General features: G+C 43.4%; 1 protein-coding gene across 2 annotated transcripts in view; it reads left to right on the top strand.

Moving 5' to 3' along the window:
* Positions 1-21,065, top strand: part of LOC121619724 (zinc finger protein 385A-like) — a 30,410-nt gene extending 9,345 nt beyond the window's left edge. For both annotated transcript variants that reach the window (XM_041955596.1, XM_041955603.1), the window contains exons 2-8: positions 7,467-7,612; positions 10,898-11,008; positions 16,987-17,161; positions 17,725-18,048; positions 18,628-18,815; positions 18,900-18,986; positions 19,134-21,065. In XM_041955596.1, the coding sequence (XP_041811530.1) occupies positions 7,467-7,612; positions 10,898-11,008; positions 16,987-17,161; positions 17,725-18,048; positions 18,628-18,815; positions 18,900-18,986; positions 19,134-19,361 (1,259 nt within the window). In that variant the 3' untranslated portion in view covers positions 19,362-21,065. The remainder of the gene's footprint in view (positions 1-7,466; positions 7,613-10,897; positions 11,009-16,986; positions 17,162-17,724; positions 18,049-18,627; positions 18,816-18,899; positions 18,987-19,133) is intronic.
* Positions 21,066-21,375: the final 310 nt, after the last annotated feature.

Below are 21,375 nucleotides of genomic sequence, written 5' to 3'. Positions count from 1 at the left end.
TTGTTCCTACTTGCCCCATGGCAAAACATTTCTGGAGATATTTGTAGAAAATCAAGTTGTCTCACATGATGCAAACACTGAACAGGTCACGAAGTAAAAATGCTTCGAAATGAACTGACAACATGCACTGCTGCAAGCACATATCAAAAATGGACCATACATGACCCACATTCCCACCTCCATGTCTCAGTATTTGTGTGTATGCTTAAAACAAGACACGACATGCAGACAACCCAGAGGGACGGCAACAGAATAACCCCAAACTGTTCATGCATGTGTGACATTTTGCATTTGACAGCCAAAGGTTAACCCTCATAAGCAGCTGTACTGACTGGACTGCTTTCACCACTTTGACAACGCTACCATGGGATTTTTATCACATGTGCAGTGTAGTATGTCACATGCTGACGTTTAGCTGGGTGGACTGTAACTCCTTTCTTCAGTCTTTTGCACATTAACCTGCAGGTTAACATGGCTCTTTACCTCCTCTGGTCACCTTGAACTCACCTCAAAACATGCGGCTCCCTCCCCCTCCTCGATGCTTTCCTTCTCTTTCCACCTCATCTCCCCTCCTCGTCCAGACCTCTTTTCCTCGCTCAATCGACTCCATCCACTCAGCCCCCACTGCCATTATCTCCTACCAAGCTCCTATTTGCTTGTCATCTCTAGTTCCTTGCCAATCAAGGAGTTTTTACCTCTTCATGAGGTTTCATAATCCGGCACTACGGAAAGACAAGACAGAATTTTTCATGAGAAATTGTTAACGGGGAAAAGTCCAAACACAGCAATGTGCCACCATCATTACATAATGATTTTAATTTTAATGAGAGCAGTGCAAAATCTGTTGGGGAAAACAAAAGTCTTCATTAATTACAAATACTGCACAGAATCAGAGAGTGGAGCTGCAGAAGGACTAGCTGATCTCAAGAGCACTGCACAAAAACAGACACACACACAGACACACACACACACACACACACGCACACACATTTCCAACGAAAGAGGACTTCTGAGAGTTCTCTGGGAGGTGGCATTTAAGCCTGGCCACTGGGGCGCAGAGCATCTATCATTAAAACAAAGTGCAGACTGAAATCAACTGTGTTCTCCTTCACCAGCACTCAGCTCTCCTCTTCGCCGTGTCCTTTCCTCATTGTCCAGATCTCACACAGACAAACACAACATTAATCAGCGCTGCGTCCATAAGTTACTCCTTTCAGTGCATCATTCATTCAGACTACAAAGGTTTGTGTGTGTGAGTGTGTGTATGGCCGTCTGTCCCCTGCTTAGGTTGGAATAGCCGCCTTTGACTTGAGGGTAAGCTGAGCTGCAGTAAATTGGATTTCATGCTCAGTCCTTCACAGCGCTGTATGCGACACTAAGACAGAGCCATCTTCCCCCTGCAATCACGACAAAGTTAGCACTGTGTTTCTTCAAAGGTTAGTCCTGCTAACACAGTTGCATTACATTTACACCACATGGAGAGAGGTGATGTAACAAATCACTCCAAGTATTTATTCAGCAGAGAACTGGTTACCATGTCGGCTAACGCCAAATGGTGGCAGCTCCACAAAACAAGAAATCATATTCATGAATCATTTGAATAGAAGACAGTCATTGACATACTAATGGTGACATCTGCCACAGAATGCTGGATCAACTCTTTTCCACTCAAAACTTGTGGGGGGGCCCAGTGGATCCAGTGGTGGTTTTCAGGTTAACAGACCGGCTGTAACCACAGAGCTGTCCCTCTCTGCTGCAGCGACAGCGAGGGGGGTTTTGTCAGGGGAAGGCTGGCTAATCTGCCACAGAAGCTCATTTCAGAGGCTGCTCTGCACAGCAGCCCATTTAGATGCAGATGTGAGGCGGCTGGCATCGTGTGCGGAGCTGGTCCTCCGAGCTGAGGGGCCTGGAACTAAAGATGGCTGCATTTTTTTTTTTCCTTCTTTCTTTTCTTTCGTTTTTGTTTTTTTTTTTGGTGGGACCCTGCAGTGCTTTTGCCTCTCATCAGACTTCATTCTGTTAGACAGCATGTCATCCAGCCTCCTGTCCGCTTCCCTCCTGGTCACATCATGGAGTGTAAAGATGGAGGCAGACAAGGAATACAGAGAGGCTCCAGCACCGTCACTGACATTGACATTACCTCTGTGATCATTAAGCCGAAATTGGCTAAATGAATTGCCAATTTGAGAGGCCTTAGTCACAGCATATTGGTGTGTGCATGCCGGTGTGTGCACACGTCGGGGTTTGTGAAATCTAGTGTGACGATAAGATTCTGTCTCTGGTTGTCCGCTTTTCTTTTTTTTCCCCCCTCTGCATCTCTTCATTTCTGTCCAACTACCTCTCACACACAATCTACACACAAAATTCAATAAGCTATTACACAGGCATTGATCTTTTTCTCGCCCAAACATTTGCATTAGAAAAAAAAAGGCAGTAAGATGAGGGGCTGGGTGAGACAGCGCTGTCTGTTCATTTTAGTGGAGAGAAGGAGCAATAGATGGTGAGGCCTGGATTTATAGAGTTTGGCAGCACTTTAACACTTTAACGCTCCTCAGAATGTGTCCAATCAATGTGCTCCCTCCCAGCGTGGTCGCTGTTGAAGAGACGTGGCGTTCACTTATCTGATGTCATTGTAAATCACTCAGGAGGAGGGTAGGTCAGGGGATGCAGCCGCTGCTACACTCACACCGCATCGAGCTGCCGTGGGACGGTGCAGAATAAGACCCTGAAAAACGTTAATACATCACTCTATTGTGGGTGTCCGCCCAGTAAACGCAGATTTATAAGTAACAGCATGCATGCTTTGACCTTTCAATTGTAATGTGGCGGAAAATGAGCTGCGGATTTACCAGAAGCGTGTCAGGAGTATGGTTCACTGACCAAAGACAAAACACAATGATGATACCTCTGAGCCAGTCCATAAAGCCTAAACATCATTGTCCCTTTGGGTGCTTTGTTAACCACATTTTTAATTGCATCTAAGACACTTTCCAGTCGTTTTTGTTTTGTTTTTTTTGACACAAGAATATAATTCCGGTGATCCTCTGAATTTTTCTCCAACAAATCCCACGAGAAGACCAAAACCATTAATGAACTGATGCTACTAACAAGTATCTGTGCAGCTAAAACCTGCTGTATATCATCCCTGTGTACTACAGGCCCCAAGTGTTGTCCCAAAATGATTAAATGTCAGGAAGGTGGGGACTTAAGGGGAAATTAGGAGGGGAACTAAGAGGGGAACTAAGGGTTGAACCCAAATGCAGACACACAAGGGGGCGCTAGGTCCGATTAATAAATTTATTAAACTCAAGGAAACAAGACAACCAAACTCAGAGGGCTAATGGCTAACGACACACAAGGGTAACAGAATTCAAACAACGACACAACACAGGGAAAGACAACACATCACTATAAGACACATGAAAGCAAGGGACGAGACTATGAATAACTAACAATGAATACAATAAAGAACACAAAACGCTCCCGAAGGAGGAAACACAAAGGGCTATGAAAAATGGAACTGACTACTGAAAGAACTAGATAAGAAACTCACAACTCAAATTACCTTCCTAGAAAACAGAAACGAGAATCTAAATAACAAAATAATCAAACAGAAAATCACTCTTTATCGAGGAGAACAAATCGGCAAGGCTATGAACTAAGAAAAGAAAACAGAGACTAAGACTCAGACCTGAACAGAAACACGGACATGAACAAAGGTAACGCCACAAGAACACAACTCGGACATGACAAAGGGCTCACAATGACAAACACTCACTTACTGGCTAGGACTAGGACAAGGAATCAAGGGCAACAGGGATACATGGACTTGGCTATGAAAACACAGACAACGACCCGACAAAGACAAAGGGGAAGACACGACTTAAATACACTAGGGAGGAACACTAATGAGACACAGGTGGAAACAATCTGACAATCACACGGGAGGGAAAACACAGGAAGTAAAGCAACCCAAAGACACATGACATGAACCTTCAAAATAAAACAGGAAGTAACCAAAACCAGGCAAAGACAAGACACAATGGAAGCTTAACAAAATACAAACAAGACATGGCAAGGATAGAGACTAATACAAAACATGGCACGACTGAAACAAAAGTAACTAAATGAGGCAATGGCAAGAATCAACAAGAGAAACTAAACCAAACCGCCGTGCATGGCACGGGTCATGACATTAAAAACACATAAATGAGCCACACTGTTGCAGTGGGTGACATGTTCCATTACTACCTTGCGGACTGTATCTTATTTTGAGTCAATCCCAGCACCGCACCATCCTGCTGCTGTAAATACTCACTAGCACACCAAATGTGTATTAACCTACTGCTGAAAACAGTTCCCAACAAATACACAACACAAACACACAGCTGTTTCCATAAAATTATATGGCCTTTTTCAAAATTAAAGTATATATATAAATCTATGACCCCTTTTTAAAAGATTCACATATCAGGAACAAATGGGTTTGGGGCTGAGAGCCACAGACAGGTCGGGGAAGATGGACTAACACGCTGTTAGCTTAGGTCGTTTCATTTGTTGTCTTCAAAACCAAAATCTAGAATATCATCACCCTTATCCTTTAATATTTTCAAATTTAAAAAACACTAATAAAAAAAAAACACATCAAACATGTTACATCGTTAGGAATAGTCCCAGATTGCTTTCTCATCCATATCTTGCTATTGCTGACACTCATTCCTTCATGATATCTGGTGTTGAGCGTTCGCTCATTCCGACATGTTCGTATGCTGGTGTGAACTAAGGTGTGTTATTACCGCTGGTTTTTCACTCAGCACAAATCTTGCTGTGGTTGGTTAGGAGAGGTGATAATGGTCGCCATGTGAGCTGCGGGATTCGTGGCATGTCTGAAGGACATTTGAACCGTGACCCCCACTTCTAACCCCACCCCCCTAAATTCGTAAACCCCCTCTTTCTCATGCAGAGTATAGCAAAAGCAGTCAGACACAAATGACAGTAGCTACAGCTGAGCTTCAGCTGCCACAGCCTCCCAAGGACTGAAACAGTCTGAGGAGGAATGCCAGAAGGAGAGACTTTCCCCTCCATCTATTTTTGATCCTGACAGCACATTCTTTACGTCTCCCCTGCTGTCAGTGAAAGGAGCCTCCTCTGCTGTTACCAAAATAGCCTTTTCTTCTCCTCGTTCTGACAAGTGACCAGTTTTTCTTTTCAAATGTAACAAAATTGTTGAGTAGTCATCACAAAGCCGTGGCAATAAAAAGAAGATGATTGCATATAATCTCAGGAGAAAAGATTATACAAATTCTCTGTGCATAGCCCGATTGGGCCTGAAGCACCCTGCTGGTTTTAAGCTAAAAAGAAGAATGACTACGGGAAGTGGAAAGGAGAGAGCAAACCAGAAAGAGGATGAGGAACAAAACAGCTAGAAGGACTGGTGCTGGAGAGAGGAGAAGTACAAACTGGGGATACAGAGGCAGGCAGACAGAATAAGGGACCATGAAATGGGGATAGAAAACTGTGCTGGGTGAGAGCGAGACAGAGGGAGAAATGGAGAAAAGGCGGATATCTGCAGCACCCCAGCTGCGAGGCTTAAGGAGCTTAGCCCTCCTGCCCATCACAGACGACTCTTCAAGTGCAGGCATTCACCGCTGCTGAGCCACTACTGAGAGAAAAGTGAGCAAGAGAAGCAGAAAGAGGAGAGGTGTGGATGGGTAGTGGGGTCCAATACGGGAAAATGATGCAGAAGATGAGAGTTCAGATTTAGAAAAATGGAAATATAAGATTTATTTAAACAGTGAAGGAACACAGCAGGAGCTTGTTCTGATATGATTAGCTTTAAAGATGCAGGTTGGCATTTTAGGAAATGCTCTCCTTTGCTATCTTGCAGGGAGTTCGGTGAGAAGATCAATACCACTGTCATGTGTGTATGGTAGTTTTGAGGCTATAGAAAGCAGCTGGTTAGCTTAGCACAAACACTGGAAGCAGGGAGAGACAGCTAGTCTGGCTCTTTCCAGAGGTGACAAAATCCACCTCACAGCATCTCTAAAGCTCAGAAATTAACCTGTTGTGTCTCATTTGTTCATCCATTTTCATCATGCAAACGATTGAGCACAACTGGTCAAAATTTCTGTTACTGTCAATTGTTAAGTGAGAATAAGATGAGGAAGCAAAACGACCTGAAGCAAAAGTTTGGGTGCCCTGCATGTTCATACTTCAGGGACACCAATAACACCCCCTTTGGATACTTTGCCAAGTATCACAGCTTGTAAACACTTTTTGTAGCCAGCTAAGACTCTTTCAGTTCTTGTTAGGGGGATGTGAGCTCATTCTTCCTGCAAAAGGCCTCTAGTTCTGTGAGATTCGTGAAGCGTCTTGCATGCATAGCTCTTTTGTGGTCTATTTGCAGATTTTTGATTATGTTTAGGTCGGTGGAAGTGAAGGCCACGGCCAAAACCTTCAGCTGGAGCCTCTTGAGGTAGTAAACAGTGAATTTTGTGTGTCTAGGATCATGATCCTGTTGTAGAATCCATCCTCTTTTCATCTTCAGCAATTTTGCAGACGGTGTGATGTTTGCTTCCAGAATGTGCTGGTATTTAATTGAATCAATTCTTCCCTCGACCAGTGAAATGTTTCCTGTGCCACTGGCGGCAACACAAGCCCAAAGCATGATCGATCAACCCCTGTGCTTGACAGGGGTGTTGTTTTCATTAAATTCTGCACCCTTCTCCAAACTGACCTCCCATCAGTGCACAGGACTTGTTTCCAAAATGCATCAGGCTTATTTAGATGTTCCTTTCTAAGCTTGCTACAAGCTGAATTTTGTGGAGAGGATGCAGGTAGGGTTTTCTTCTGATGACTTGTCCATGAGGGTCATATTTGTGCGGGTTTGGCTGCACAGCAGAACAGTGCTCCGCCACTCCAGAATCCGCTAAATCTTCCTGAAGGTCTTTTACAGTCAAACGGGGGGTTTGTTTTGCCTTTCTCGCAATCCTACAATCAGGTCTCTCTGAAAGCTTTCCTGGTCTTCCAGACCTCGACTTGACCTCTACGCTTCTATTAACTGCCATTTCTTAATTACATTACGAACTGAGGAAACGGCAACCTGAAAACACTTATAATTATCTTATTTTTCAGAGTGCTAGGCAGCTGCTTTGAAACCTCCTAACGATGGTTTCATTTAGGTTTGAAACCTTGGTAAAGGTTATCCAAGGGCTCAAAGTTCTTGGGGTGACGAAAGTTTTGCATGTTGCTTCTATCCCTTTTCCCTAAAATTGTACAAAACAAAAAAACACATTATGTTGCAAATCTACCTTTATGCCTTCTGGAGATCAGTTCATCATCTACGCTCTTAAGTACTGTCTATTCCTTTAGGAAATTATTTAATTCAATGTGATAGTTCATCTTGACACTAACAAACATTGTATGACAATTAATCTCCGATTCCCCTGTTTGTGCATCCATCACAGGAAGCGTAAACCGACCAGGGCCGGTCCCTGCCTTCCTCAGGAGCCCGCCTGTCATCCCAGCCCCGCTGGACATGAAGCCCTTCCTCCAGTTCCCCCTGGAGTCGCCTCACCCGGCCAGCATCGGCCTCTTCCACAACTTCAACACAGTAAGTGCCCGCAGGCATACCTGCACACAAGCATGGATGCACATGTGTGCACACACATGGTGTCTGGGATTTGTTATCATCTTGCTTCACTCAACAGAAGACAGAGCTGGTATTCAGCTGTGGGTTTGGAGCGTTGCCTCCTGAGTGACGACAAGTGACAAGTGCTGAGGATTTATACTGGGTAATCCAAAATGATAAGGTGACAGCTGTTTACTTTTTATTTAACAGACCGAGTTTCAGCATAATTGAGAAAATGCCGGGCAAGTGTTTTACTGCAATAAAATGAGTTACAGCTAATCAATTGTATAAGAGGCACAGGCTGTATTCTCTACAGTCAGCATTTTCTGTGTGTTCATTTCCAGATTGGGTTTCACATGAAGGTCAGTGTGGCGACAAACACGGTTGCACGTGCACCACACACACACAGACACACACACACAAACACACAATCGTCTAGCTCATCTTCATGCGCTCGGGCAAAATGACCCTTCCGCAGGTTAATGATTCATCCTGCTTCAGCGAGGACATTGAGTGTGGCCACTAACGCCAGAGCACCTCAATCCTAATCACACTCTGTCCGCATAGTAAAATTTAAACAAGTCTGCTGCTGTCATGCAGTGATAGAAGGCTGCAGCTCAGAGTGAGTCTTTGTTTAAAGCCTGATCAGCCCGCTCGTGTTCAGAGGCTAAAGAGACTGAAAGGACACAACGAGAAGGACGAACTGACAAAAGCACTCGATTACTGTGTTTACTGTCTTAAATACAGTTCTGTTCCAGTTTGGGTAGAAACTTTTTGTGGAGCATGGACGTCTGTGACTTATCTAGAGACCTCATATCAGGCCTGACTCTCCAGGATTACAGGTCATTTCCAGACACTTAAGATTCTCAGGAGTATACAGTGGGTCTCACCTTCCTGTTTTGAGACGTAAGCAGCATAGTGAGGCATGCTGTGTGCAGAGGGAGAGAATGAGCCTCTGCCACTCTGTTGACTTGTAATGCTCCAGAGGAAAATCATTTTTCTGTAAGGCTAGTTTAATGCACGTGTTATTATTCTGTGGGTCAGTTCCTCAGTTTGGGACAGAAATATTACTGTAAAGTTTCTTTAAATTTTCATTATATCAAAGCCCATTTTGTTATTATTTATGGTCATTTTTTCAACAATACCCATTTAATATATGCACACTGTGACTGCCTCTCCATAAAGTAGTTTTCGTTTTCACTATCAGTGGATAGTGACATGACAATGAGTCACATCGCACTCATTGTAAACAGCCGTCGAAGAGCACAAGACCAGATTTAGAGGTCTGGAACCAGGCCAACTGTCGTCTTTAGTCTTCTCTATCAAACAACTAAAGCGATGTATCCTCTCAGCGCACACTTCAAGTGCGCCGTAAACAGATAAATGAGTTGCTCTTCCTCTGTTGGATTTCTGACAGAGTAGCCCTCAGTGCCCCTAGTGGTCCATAACGTGCCATCTCAAACAGGACTCCAGGACCTGTAGGGATTCTAACTGACACAGATACCTTACAGCATGTAAGAAATTGGATATTTAAGAGCAGCAGAGCAGCAAATAATCAAAACTCAGTTAATCATTTGGCACACACCGTCAATTTCTGGTGCAACAAAAGCTCCACTGTTTGAGGGAGGAGAGAGCGACAGAGGAGACAGAAAGTGGATGAATATGTTAATGAGCTAGGTGCAGATGGATAGAGAGAGAGAGATCCTGACGAGAACAGGTGGTAAAAGAATGGCAGCAAAAGACACACAGTGATGGGAGACACAGCCAGAGATCAACATGGTGAGCAACAGACGCCAGTGAGAGACAGGACGGTGAGGGGGGGCTGGCACAGAGACAAATGCACCCATGTCAACAAACAAATTCAGAGGTGTTACAGGTCCCCACATCAAAAACACAAAACAAGAGAAAGGTGAGTTGAGACACGAGTTGGGAGCAAAAAAAAAATTTAATTAAAAAGCAGGCTAAAGTCTATAAATATTCCCAACAATGCATTCAAACAGAGTTTAAGTTTTCAGACCAATTATACCATTTCCCCTGGTGCCTGGAGCTTGAGAGTGTAAACAGTCTCTCATTTGGCAGCATACGTTCACAGTCTGAGTAGGAGATGAGAGGCTGAGTAAAACCGCAGCGTACTTTTGGCTGCTTAATGAGGGCAACACCCAGCGCTGTGGTTGATGAACCCTGCCATCGGGTCAGAGAGCTCACACGAGTCCATCGGAGATTCTAAAAATGAGGTGGTAAACATTTCATAAGAGAGTGACGTGGCATATAGCCGCGCTCCATCTGAGTGTGGAAAGCTCGGTTTGTATTTTTAACAATTTCAATTTCAATTTGGCATTTAATTTAAGACATTTATGATGTGACTTTCATCCCATTGTTTTATATAAACGTACATACGTACATATATATTTTATTGTTTTACTGTTTACTTTTATAATCTCATTAAACATTTGAATTATTGTTTGTTTTCTGATATATACTTATTAGTTGTTTTGTTTTAATCATATTATGTGATTCAGCTAAGAGGATGAACAGCTGAATATTTCTAATGAAAATAATTATATCTGTGTAATGAAAAAAATTAGACCTCTGTTAAATAAATATCTCCCCGCTGTTATATGTGTGCCGTATTTATTCAAATTTAATCAATCATATGTTTCTCTAAACCCAGACTTGTTTATTATCCACTCCTTTATTAAACTGTTTTGTAGTTTCAATATATTTCTGTTTTGTTTTTGTTTTGTTTTTTTCTTTTCTCACTACAAGGATGTAAAGTCCCTACAGCAATCATGAGGATGAATCTTGTTTGAAATACACTCGATCTCTTATCAAAGTACTCCACAGAACTTTTGTTATGATGTTTTGAAAAGCAGAAGTTTTGTAGCACACAAACAAAGTACAAATTCTTGGGGATATGGAGTCTTTAATTAGGCTCTTCTAACCCCAGCATGAATTAAAGAGTTTGAACGGCACCCAAGAAGTCAGGCACAGACAGCAGCACCAGCTGCTGCTGCGAAAACACACACCCTCCTGTCCACATCAATCACCGCTCCGTCTTCAATTCACTCCTCTCCACTCTTTTTTATCTCCCAGCTTTCTCCCCCTTCAGCGGCTCCCTCTGTCGTTCACCTGCGCTTTTTCTTTCACGCCTTTTTCTCTCATCCACATCCACCGGACTGCGGTTTGGAGACGCACAGAAACACTGCCCTCCGAGCTCCTCCTGTGCTGCTGAATCTCTGATGTGACCTTTGGGTTGTCTCTCCTCAGATGGACCCTGTCCAGAAGGCGGTGATGACACACACCTTTGGGCCACCCATGGTGAAGACAAAGCGGCCAATCATCTCCTGCAATGTCTGTCAAATACGTTTCAACTCAGAGGTATGAAACTTTGAACAGGCCACAAGAAGGGTTTGTTTTTACAGGCAATATCCCTCTAACCCCTCCCCCGAACAGCGAATGTCCAATCATAGCTTAGCAGCTGTAACTAGGCTCAGCTGGCCTATCAAACTTTTGATTTCTAAAACTGCCAAACCAATGGGCATGGGGCAGTAGTAGGAGTTATACGTTTGCATTTCAAAAGTATGGAAGGTGGTGTCTCTTTTATAGCCTTGCGAAATACAAAAATAAAAACCAAATGTTTTAAGAAATCCATTAAACCGTGTGTCTTTCAGCCTGTTCACGGAACTAACATTAGCTTCATTAGCAAGCTAGCTATGCCGATTAAACCCGCCAGAGGAATGGATGTATTAAGAATAACTGGATACTGTTCTAAGACTCCATTCATTCCTATGTAAGTTGCTCACTGGATGCACATGCTGAAAAGCCGCCCTGGGCTTCCTCTTTGGGCTTTTGGGCCCATCAGTAAGAGTCCTTCTCCAGCCCAGCTGGTTCAAAGCACGCATGTCCAAGACTTCCAACTGACTTCCCACACACACACACGATAAATAATTGCATCATATGGCTCTTCTAGACTTTCCAATTGTAACTGGACTGAATGGACCAAATTCTGGTCACAAAAGAAACTAAATAAAATTTTTAAAAATCATTTTTGGGGGTGTGAGAAAAATTACCTTACCATTTTACAGCCGCTCCTTTGTCAATGATTGCGTATGGGAAAAATGTTTTTTGGGACAGTGTGTGTAACATGATGAACACAGATGCTGCAATAGGCCGTGAGGCCGCTACGCCAAAATGGCTTCACAGCCCAGCACCATTCCTGGGGACTTGGCCAGAGGCAGTTGTCATTTCAGCCGGCAAAATCAACAGTTGCTAGCTGTAAATGAGAGGCCTGCTCGTTTGGAATCAAAGACTCGTCTTGTCAAATATGACTAAGAATTTTGAGTGTCAAACCTGCCATAGCTCCCATTGTAAACTGCATACCTGCCTTGTGAGAACATACAACTTGACAGGCGCAGCAACAGTAGCTCAGAGGGGAGAGCTGAGCGAACAGTCAAAGTGCACCTGCACTCTGGACACATTTAATCATGACCTAAAAAGTTAGTGGGCTTGACCCAAAGTTAGCTGGTGATTGACCGTACAGCTGCAGCAGTTGAGAACTTGGTTCACAGTTTCTCAACTCCAATTTTAGCCTGTCTAGGAAGAAGCGTTGGGGGGAGGAAGGTATTGAAAAACCCTGCCTGATTCACCTACTCTTGACCGTCCAATATCATTTTTGATGTCCTTCTGCACCCTAGTGCCAAAGCCTTGAGGAACTGTTGTGTGACAAAAGCAAGTTTCAGGAAGTTTCTTTTTAGTTCACGATTACAGAGGTTTTGTTTGGCTGAATGGTGGGTCAGGCATGGAAAACATTTCAGGTGTTAAGCCCACTGTGATGAGGTTTTAATGGAGGAGTGTGAGAAGCGTCAGGGTGAACCACAGCTAACACGAGCTTGTCCTGAAAACTACCTTAAAGCTGATGGAGCACATTTTCTACATTTCACCCTTGACAGAGACGCTGCTGCCAACGTGAGGCAGAGGGCCTGAAATAAAAGAGGCCAGAAGTGATGAAACTCTAGAGGAATGATTTGAGTGTCCCCATTAAAGCGGCAGTAGTGTTAACTGAAGTTGAAAAGCAAATAACTCATAATGTGGACATCCAAACCCAACTACTGGATGACATGATTGATGCGTTGAGAGTCTGGTACTGGGCCTTTTACAGTTTGTTTGTAAGTGCATGTGTACAGTGGAAATATTTTGATGGTGTGAGGCTGTCTTTCTTCGCATGGAATGAAATAAGAAATTAGATGAGCACTTTTCTTGGTGAGGCCACAACATGGTCAACATTTCTGATCATGCTGCCTCTGCACATTTATCTACAAATACACATGACCTCTGAAATTATCCAACAGGAGAACAGCTCACAGTTATTTCTACAGCCAAGTTTATTAGCAGTGAAGAAAGACAAATTTCCTGAATTTCTTACGCACTCAAATAAACATCTTGGTTGAATCTGAGTGATGTGTATTCATCAGTACTGAAAGGGCTTTCACAGATGGAAAAAATCCTTTTATTTATGACCCACGGTACAGTGTAACCTCTAACCTAAACATAAGTAGAAATCAAACAAAAGCCTGACATACAAGCCTGGCTAAAAATATAAATGCATTCCAGTGATGAAGCGCTAACTACTTGTACTCTAAATGCAGTGGTGTGTAAAGGACACAGGCAGGGAGGGAGTCATCTGAAACTTGTGCAACACTGCCATTCGCTCCGCGAGGGGCCGCTTAATTATATCTCCCCTGCTCAGACTTGCATGTTCTCACGTGGTCTACATGAGCGTGGGGTACAGACCATGAGTGGGGGTTGCTTTTATTTACTACAGCATGTTCATATTACATGTATGTACGTATGTTATTTGCATGTATGAAAATGCAGGTGCGTGTATGAGTGCGCCTAACTGGTGTCACGCACGCGTTACGCAGCGAGAGCTCTAATGCTGAGCCACCTGTTTGTCCTGCCTTCTGTTTAACTTGAGAGCTACGGCGTGCATCTGCTCTGCTGCAACTCTACAGCATTTTCCACAGTAACCCGAGAGACTGGGAGCTTGAAGCACGGTGGACATTCTTTAATAATGAAGGAATACTCTGCTTACAGTACAGTGCTTGACTCACTCGCACTGTCTGAGCTGCACTGCAGTTCAAAGGCAGAGAAACACGTTATTTTTCATCAAGTGCTCTTTAGGTCACACACCACAAAGTACTTCAATAATACCAACATTTTCTTCCATGTTTATGTCTGAGGGAGGCCAGCGTTTAGTGGGAGTTCTCGTGCACTTAGTGAACGAGGCAGATTGATTGATTGTGGCCATACAGGAGCAGGTGTTTATCACTCATGGGATTCATAGAAAGTGTTATATATAAAGTAAGTACACACACACACACACACACACACACACACACACACACACACACACACACAAACGCATACAGTCTGTGTTCTCACTGCTATTACACTATAACCACATGTGTTGTAAACATAACATTGCAATTCATTTGAGGCCACAGAGGACAGATTAGCCTGCCAGTGTTTAGCTCGACTCTGCTGCAAGGCTGACGTCACACCATGCTGCATTAGCCATCGTCACCACTGCAGCACCACACTGGGCACCTCTCTCCCTCTTCCGTTCTCTATTCCTTCTTCTCAGGCCCACATCAAACCTCCTTTCATTCATATCACCTGTCTCTTCGGCAACTTAGTTTGCTCGCCACTTTTCTCGTCAGTTTCCATCTTTCTGCTTCTCCCTCTGTGGGGTATACGGTATCATCTGTCCCCCCTCTCCAGCTTCTTCCCACCCCCTCTTCCTGTCGCTGCTGCCAGTACCCCATACAGTAGATTTGGCTGCTAGACACGCTCTCTCTGCTTTCTGTGCCTTTGTCGCTTTAGAGATAGAACATCAAAGCACATCCTGCTTAGAGAGAAAAAGGATTTCAGGGACATTCACTTGCTCTCATTTTCTCCCTCTTAAATCCCATCTCTGCCTCTTCATTCATCTTAATCCCCCTTTCCATAGGCTCTTTCGTAGCTTCTCTCAGTCCGTTTCACCTACTATGCCAAACATCATTTATATTTTATCATTATTCACTTTTCCTCTTAACTCCAAAGATCGGATGCCTTCATCTCTTTTACATCGTATTGTCTCTGCTGCGTCCCACCCCCCACCTCTGAGGCTGTCGGGGCTTTTTATGCTTGAATTGATGGCTCACCTTCATTGATTTCTTAAGACGTGACACTGAAGGTCACAGGGAGAGAGGAAGTATCAAAGCTCAAACACAAGGAAAACTATTGGGAGTTGCCGAAAGGGAGACGGAAATAACAAGGAGAGCAGCAGCGGACGGCAAAGAGAAGCAGGAGCATTGAGTGTTTCTGCCTTTACTGCTCTCTGCTGTCATTTGTTCATGGACTTGTAGCGCTTCATCTCCTTGACTAATTGCAGGGCTTTGGGTAGCAGCAGCCTCAGGAGTTGGGTTACACAGGCAGAGCTATATCTGCCTTTCTGTCATCACCAATCAGGATGAGGGCTATATGGGTAACTATCATTGGCAGTTAATACCTCAGGCTTACAGAGGCATCCCGAACACGTCCCAGTGGTCTACTTGCCTCAGTGAAGCATCCCACCCCGCAGAGCCCCCGACATGTACCTGTCATGCGCCTTATGTGGGTCCCTCAGCCTTGTTGACATAATGCGACCTATCTAATCTCAGCAGGCCTCTGCTTGTGCATGCACATGCACATACAGTCACACACACAATCTTGTATTACCGTATTAGTGAGGAGCTATACAGGAACTATATTTGTGCCACTCTTTTATTTGATTTCATTTGAAGCTGACATGCACATGAATATCTGGACTTGGAGGGTAACACTGATTTCCCAGCCCAGTATCTCTTTGACTTATTTCCCTATTGGACATCTGCACCTCATGATTCATGTCCAATGCCAATTTTAAGTGCAAGGCGGTAGTGTGGCAAGTAAAGGCATGAAGGTTGGAGTTGGAGTAGCGTGAAAGACTTTGATGTAGCAGGCTGGAGTTGGCACCTGGCACATACCTGTTCATCAACCATCACCACAACCTTTGCCAAACTACAAGCCTGTGCTTTAGCTGCCTAATCCTAACCATATTGTACAAACTAACCATGTGAAGCGAAAAGCGTGGAAAGTGTTGTCTATTTTTGTGGAAGCATGTTTGATGAACACTAGACTCTTGAAAAATGGAATCTGAGTTCATGAAAATCTTAAGGATTACAACTTTAACGCATAACTCATCTCCCATTACCTTAACCTGAACTCTGATGAACTGAAACCCAAACTCTACCCCCGTATTAAGGACTTACTGATACGTCCACTCCTCTTCATATTTCCCATTTCCTGAGTGTACACTGATCCTCTTAAGTGCAATCACACAAGGACAAGCAGGCAAGCACACACTCGTGGACGCAAACTCTTCTTGATTTGCTCCATTTTTTTATCTCAGTACCTCACTGTCAACTGTCACTGGTCGCCCACAGCCCTGCAGCCCATTTCAGATAATCCCACCACTCAATAATCATCATCAGCTCAGCAGGCCAGTTCAGTGATTACAGCAGTCATGAAGGAAGACGAGAATATTCTAGAGGCTAATTTTCCACGATAGCCTCATCAGCACATCAGACCTGCAAACCATCAACTCAACAGTCATCTACATACTGTAATGCACCAAAAATGCAGGGTGCCAGAATATATTTCAGGATTTTTGAGTAATTATTATATTATCCTTGCTGTCAAAAAAACACAGGAGTCTGCTCCATTTGTTAATTAGTTTTTTGTTAGTTTCTTTAACACAGGGACGTCCACAGAGGCCCTTGGTTAGAAACATTCCTCAGTCGTTCAGTTCTTGTTATGTTATGATACATACACAAGTGGAAGCGACCCATTACAACCTCTGGCTTCAACTGATGGCTGCTTGATAGCTCAACTGGAGACCATAAGAGTTACTGTAGGTGCTTTGCTCACAGATATCTTATCATTTGTTGTGGGAAAGGACAGCATTACGCTTTCACTCACCAAACCCTCATTTTCACAGAACTTCTGACAGCATTTCCATTATATTTTGAAGGTAGAAGATTCAAACGAGTGCAAGATTTGGTGTGACTTAAAAATCAACTGCTGCTCAGATAAATCCACTCCACGTGGTGGTGTGGATTCACTTCAGTGACCGTACTGGCTCTCTCAGTGAAGTTCATATGAGTGTCAGCAAGAAAAGGGAATAAAGATGAACAAAATGAAAAGTTCTGCTAAAAATGGAAATAAGAATCCTGTTATGCCCGTTAAAATGCATTTCAAATTTCATGTAAACCTCTGATGTCTTGCTCTTCTGCCAGAGCCAGGCAGAGGCCCACTATAAGGGGAACCGCCATGCTCGGAGGGTGAAGGGGATCGAGACATCCAAGACAGCTCGTCCCCAAGATGGTGACAAGCAACACCCTCCCTCTACTGCTTCGCCCACCCCACAAGGCCCCTCACCATCCAGCCCTGAGCCTGATCTTAATAAGCAGGGTGAGCATCACCTGTGACATATGATGTTACACAGAGAAATCTGAAACAGAAGGACACAGATGCACAACACAGCTGTTATGTGAAACGACAGAAATTAACCGGAGAGGAGTGTTGATGTCTATTAAGAAACATAGAGTTAATATGATTTTATTAGAACAGAAAAGAATTAAATACTCATTCTGACAACTTATGGAAATCTCTCTGATATACACACATCCAAAGATTCAAGATTTCATTAAACAGTTCAATATTGAGTTGAACTATGACAATAGGAAAAAAACACAGTCGACAAGTACAGTAGTACTTTACTAGTGAAAGTAGTGCATCACTTAGCCTTGTCTAGCAGGGGTGTCACCACAGGGGCGGTAAAACCTGCTGGCAGGTCCAGATGGACCAGCACAGCTGTTGTGTTCAACCTTAAAGAGGCAGAATTTCAAGCGCAGTACTAGTGCACATCGTGATTTTCACATTTTTATATTATAATCATCAGGGTTGAAGGGTTAATTGTATGGCTGACTTTCCACAAATTACTGACTAACCTGAAAACTTTGTGCTGTTCACAGATGACACCCAATCCTGTCCCAACTCTAACAAGTCACCTTTGACCCCTAGCCACCTTCCAACACCCACACTGAGCTCAGCAGACGCAGAGTGTCCCCTCTTGCCTTCTGTCAACACGCCTCTGCCATCCTCTCCCTCCTCCTCCTCCACGGCCCTCAGTACCCCCCCTGCGGATCCAGCAGCGGCCGGTCTCCCTGACACCCCGTCCCCAGCACCCAGCCCTTCTTCAGGAGAGTCAGAGGAAGAGAAAGCCAAGAAGCTTCTCTACTGTTCCCTGTGCAAAGTAGCTGTTAATTCCCTCTCACAACTGGAGGCACATAACAAAGGTAAGGCCAGCATAGCTTTGTCAGATTGCACATATTCAGATGTACGTACATCAAGCCACAGAGCATGCAAAATCTTGAGAGAAACAAACATAACTACAACAACAGAACTGAGCAGCATGCACTCTCACCCCGGCAACCTCAGACACCCTGAGGCATGGAAACTCTGTACTTATTGTGCATTTTAAGTTTAAAAAACTAAAGCAGGTGGATTAGTGCCACTTAGCGGTAAGGTTAAAAACTATATGGTTTTGACTGGGTATAGATGGGTGCTGGTATAAACCTCAAATCCTACACTAATGTTGCACTTAAAACAACTTTTAAACAACCACTGTTGAGCAATCTCACCACATGATTCATTTAGAAGCTGTTCTGGTTTCTGATTTCTATCGTGTCACATGACCCTCATGGAGTTTGCAGTGACTGCAGATATTCAAACGCTGTCCACATTGTCTTAAAAGCAGCAGAACATAATCTCACCACAGTCAATTAAGTATTTAGTCTTTAGCATTTAGCAACTTTTTGGGAGCAATTTACCAACGTAAATTATACCTTTCTTTTTCTTTTCCTTTCTGTTTCCAGGTACCAAACACAAAACCATTCTGGAAGCTCGGAGTGGACTGGGACCCATTAAAGCATACCCACGTCTGGGTCCCAAACCCAGCCCAGAGCAAGGAGGGGAGCTGTCCTCTGACCCCAACACTCAGGAACGCACCTTCCACTGTGAGATCTGCAACGTCAGAGTAAACTCAGAGCTGCAGCTTAAACAGGTGAGAAGCCCACACAAAGATCCAAAGACCAGTGAAGTAGCAGTCTCGATATCCAATATCTGTCCTTTCTCATTAATGTTCCAGCATATATCTAGCCGGAGGCATCGGGATGGAGTGGCAGGGAAACCTAATCCTCTTCTCAGTCGGCACAAGAAGCGCACAGACTTTATGGTAGAGTTTCTTTTTTCACAGTAATATTCCATATTCCTTAACTTCTATGTCATAAAAACATTGTCATTTAGGTTTCGGGAAAACTCTTGCATGTGTCAGTGCTTAAAGTTGTGTCAAATTTACTATTTTCCTTTGTCTTTACCAAAGGAACTTCCAAAAACTCTGGGGGCCGGACTTTTACCAAGTCCCCTGGCTGTTGCCGCAGCGATGGCAGCAGCAGCCTCCTCCAATCAGCTGGCATTACGTCCTCCTGTCCCGACTTCCCACCCTCATCCCCATCACCACCTCCTACAGGGAACACCCCTCAGCCTGCTAAGGCCCGCTCCCGGTCCCATCCGCACCACGCACGGGCCGATCCTCTTCACCCCTTACTGATGGCAAGAGAATGAGGACGAATCAGGAAGAAGCACACTGTGAAGTGGAGGCCTGCAACCATGTGCCATCAAGCGCCGAATCAGCTGGTGTGGCTCCAGCTGGTGTTTCATCATCATAAAAACAGTGAACATAAATGTGACTCTTCATGGTGCACACTGTGGTTGCAGACCACTGCTGTTACAATGACAGGGAGAACCAGAGAAAACTGACAAATCTCAGACATTTCAAAGAGACAGTATGTTTCCTTTCTCCCCGGTTTCCTTTCATCACTCAACCAATTGCCAATCATCAAGCAGACTCTGCAGACAGTTTCAAGACAAGCTTATAACCAAGTTTTTATCAAGCATGGACTTCTTTAAGCACCCTCCAAACTGCAACTGACTACTTATCTTCATCTAACATGATCCCACTGTATCCGACTCAAAACCCTACCTCTCTTACGTTTTAATGTTCACCTCTACAAGGATTCATTGCATATCCAAAGCATTACTGTTATCAAAAACATGCCCGCTGGGTTAGATATAGTAGTTGCCTCTGATGTTAACTGGCATCATGCTGTAGCTGTCACACTATAGTGGATTGTGCCACTGTTAAGTTCTGTTTCGTGGCCTATAAAGAGAAAAAGGTACCAACAATTTATGTACTGTTTCTGCAGTTACTGGCAAACTGTACTGTATGTACATTTTCACAACTGGCCTATTGGTCTATATTTACCTCTGTGGGAATGAAACAGGAAGTCAAAGAGGAACAGCAAAAGGGTAGACATTACATAGCGTCTTAAAACTGTACTCCTATGTACATCAACCACATTCATGGTTTGGCAAAGATGAGTTGTTGTGAAGAAGTAATTGCTACTGGTGAACTATGCAGCGATCAATGTTTATTCTACAGACTGTGTAAAATGCAGTAAGCTTGGAGTGAATAAGAATAGAACGAGAGCAAAAACCCATGATTCTCCATGAATGGGCTCTGACAAAAACCATGTCCCAAAAAGCACATAAGTAAAAGTCTGTGGTGAAAATCTGTAAATGGCTTAAATATGTTGAAAATGAGAATTATCATTTTTTCATCCACACATCATTGTGCAAAACAGCAAGGTATCATTGTCTTGATGGAATAGTTCGAACACTGTGAGCACAGTAAGACAATGGATGATTTATGACTTTGGTAGCAGGTATTTGCATTATGTGCACATTCAATTATACAGACCACATTTTCACCACAATCCCATACGAGGAGCGTGGAAAACAGTGGGATGAAAGACACCAGCATTATTTTAACAGAAAGTAGCGATAAGGACCACATACACAGATGAGTAGTTGTATGCAAAAAAACAATACACCATTTTTGGTAGTATGATAGGCCTGTAGTGAGAACAACTGTTTAGTTTGTCTGCTCTGCCTCGTGTGCTCCAGCCCTACATGACCCTGAACTATCCCAGTGAAAACTGTCAAGATGGCTTGTGAAACTTTAGAGGGAGGCTTTAGGAACCGGAAACTGTAGCAATACTTAAGCACTCCTGCTAACTTTTCTTGTTAACTGCAATAAAAAAATGTCAACAAATGTATGAATTGTTATTTAGGAGAAGTGTATTGAAACATTACTGTAAATGTAGATTATTAAAAAAATGACAAAGGGTACATGTTGGGGCTTCCTAATTGTTAAATTAAAACAAAATGATATATAAAATCATTAAACTGAGGTCATGGTTGTAACCAATGCTGAATGGTGATTTTTTTTTTCTTTTTTCAAATGTAATGAGATATGAATATAACAATAAATCACAAATGCAATTGGTTGTACGAGTAGTTTAGTAACATTATAATGTGAGTATACAGTGTGGGCAATGCAAGTGACGTTTAAATTATTTCAGATCACTTTGTTTTTTTTACAGACAGCACAATACTATAGTGATACGTGCCAAACAAACAAGATATACTAATATGTACTTTATTTTGGCTTTCAAATTATTCATGATCAGAAGCTGACTGAAGTCTTACAGGTTAGTGCATGG

The sequence above is a fragment of the Chelmon rostratus genome, chromosome 2, assembly GCF_017976325.1.
Source record: "Chelmon rostratus isolate fCheRos1 chromosome 2, fCheRos1.pri, whole genome shotgun sequence".
In the NCBI taxonomy this organism is placed as follows: Eukaryota; Metazoa; Chordata; class Actinopteri; order Chaetodontiformes; family Chaetodontidae; genus Chelmon; species Chelmon rostratus.
The sequence above is the reverse complement of the archived record's forward strand: the minus strand, read 5'-3'. Positions and strand labels throughout refer to the sequence as shown.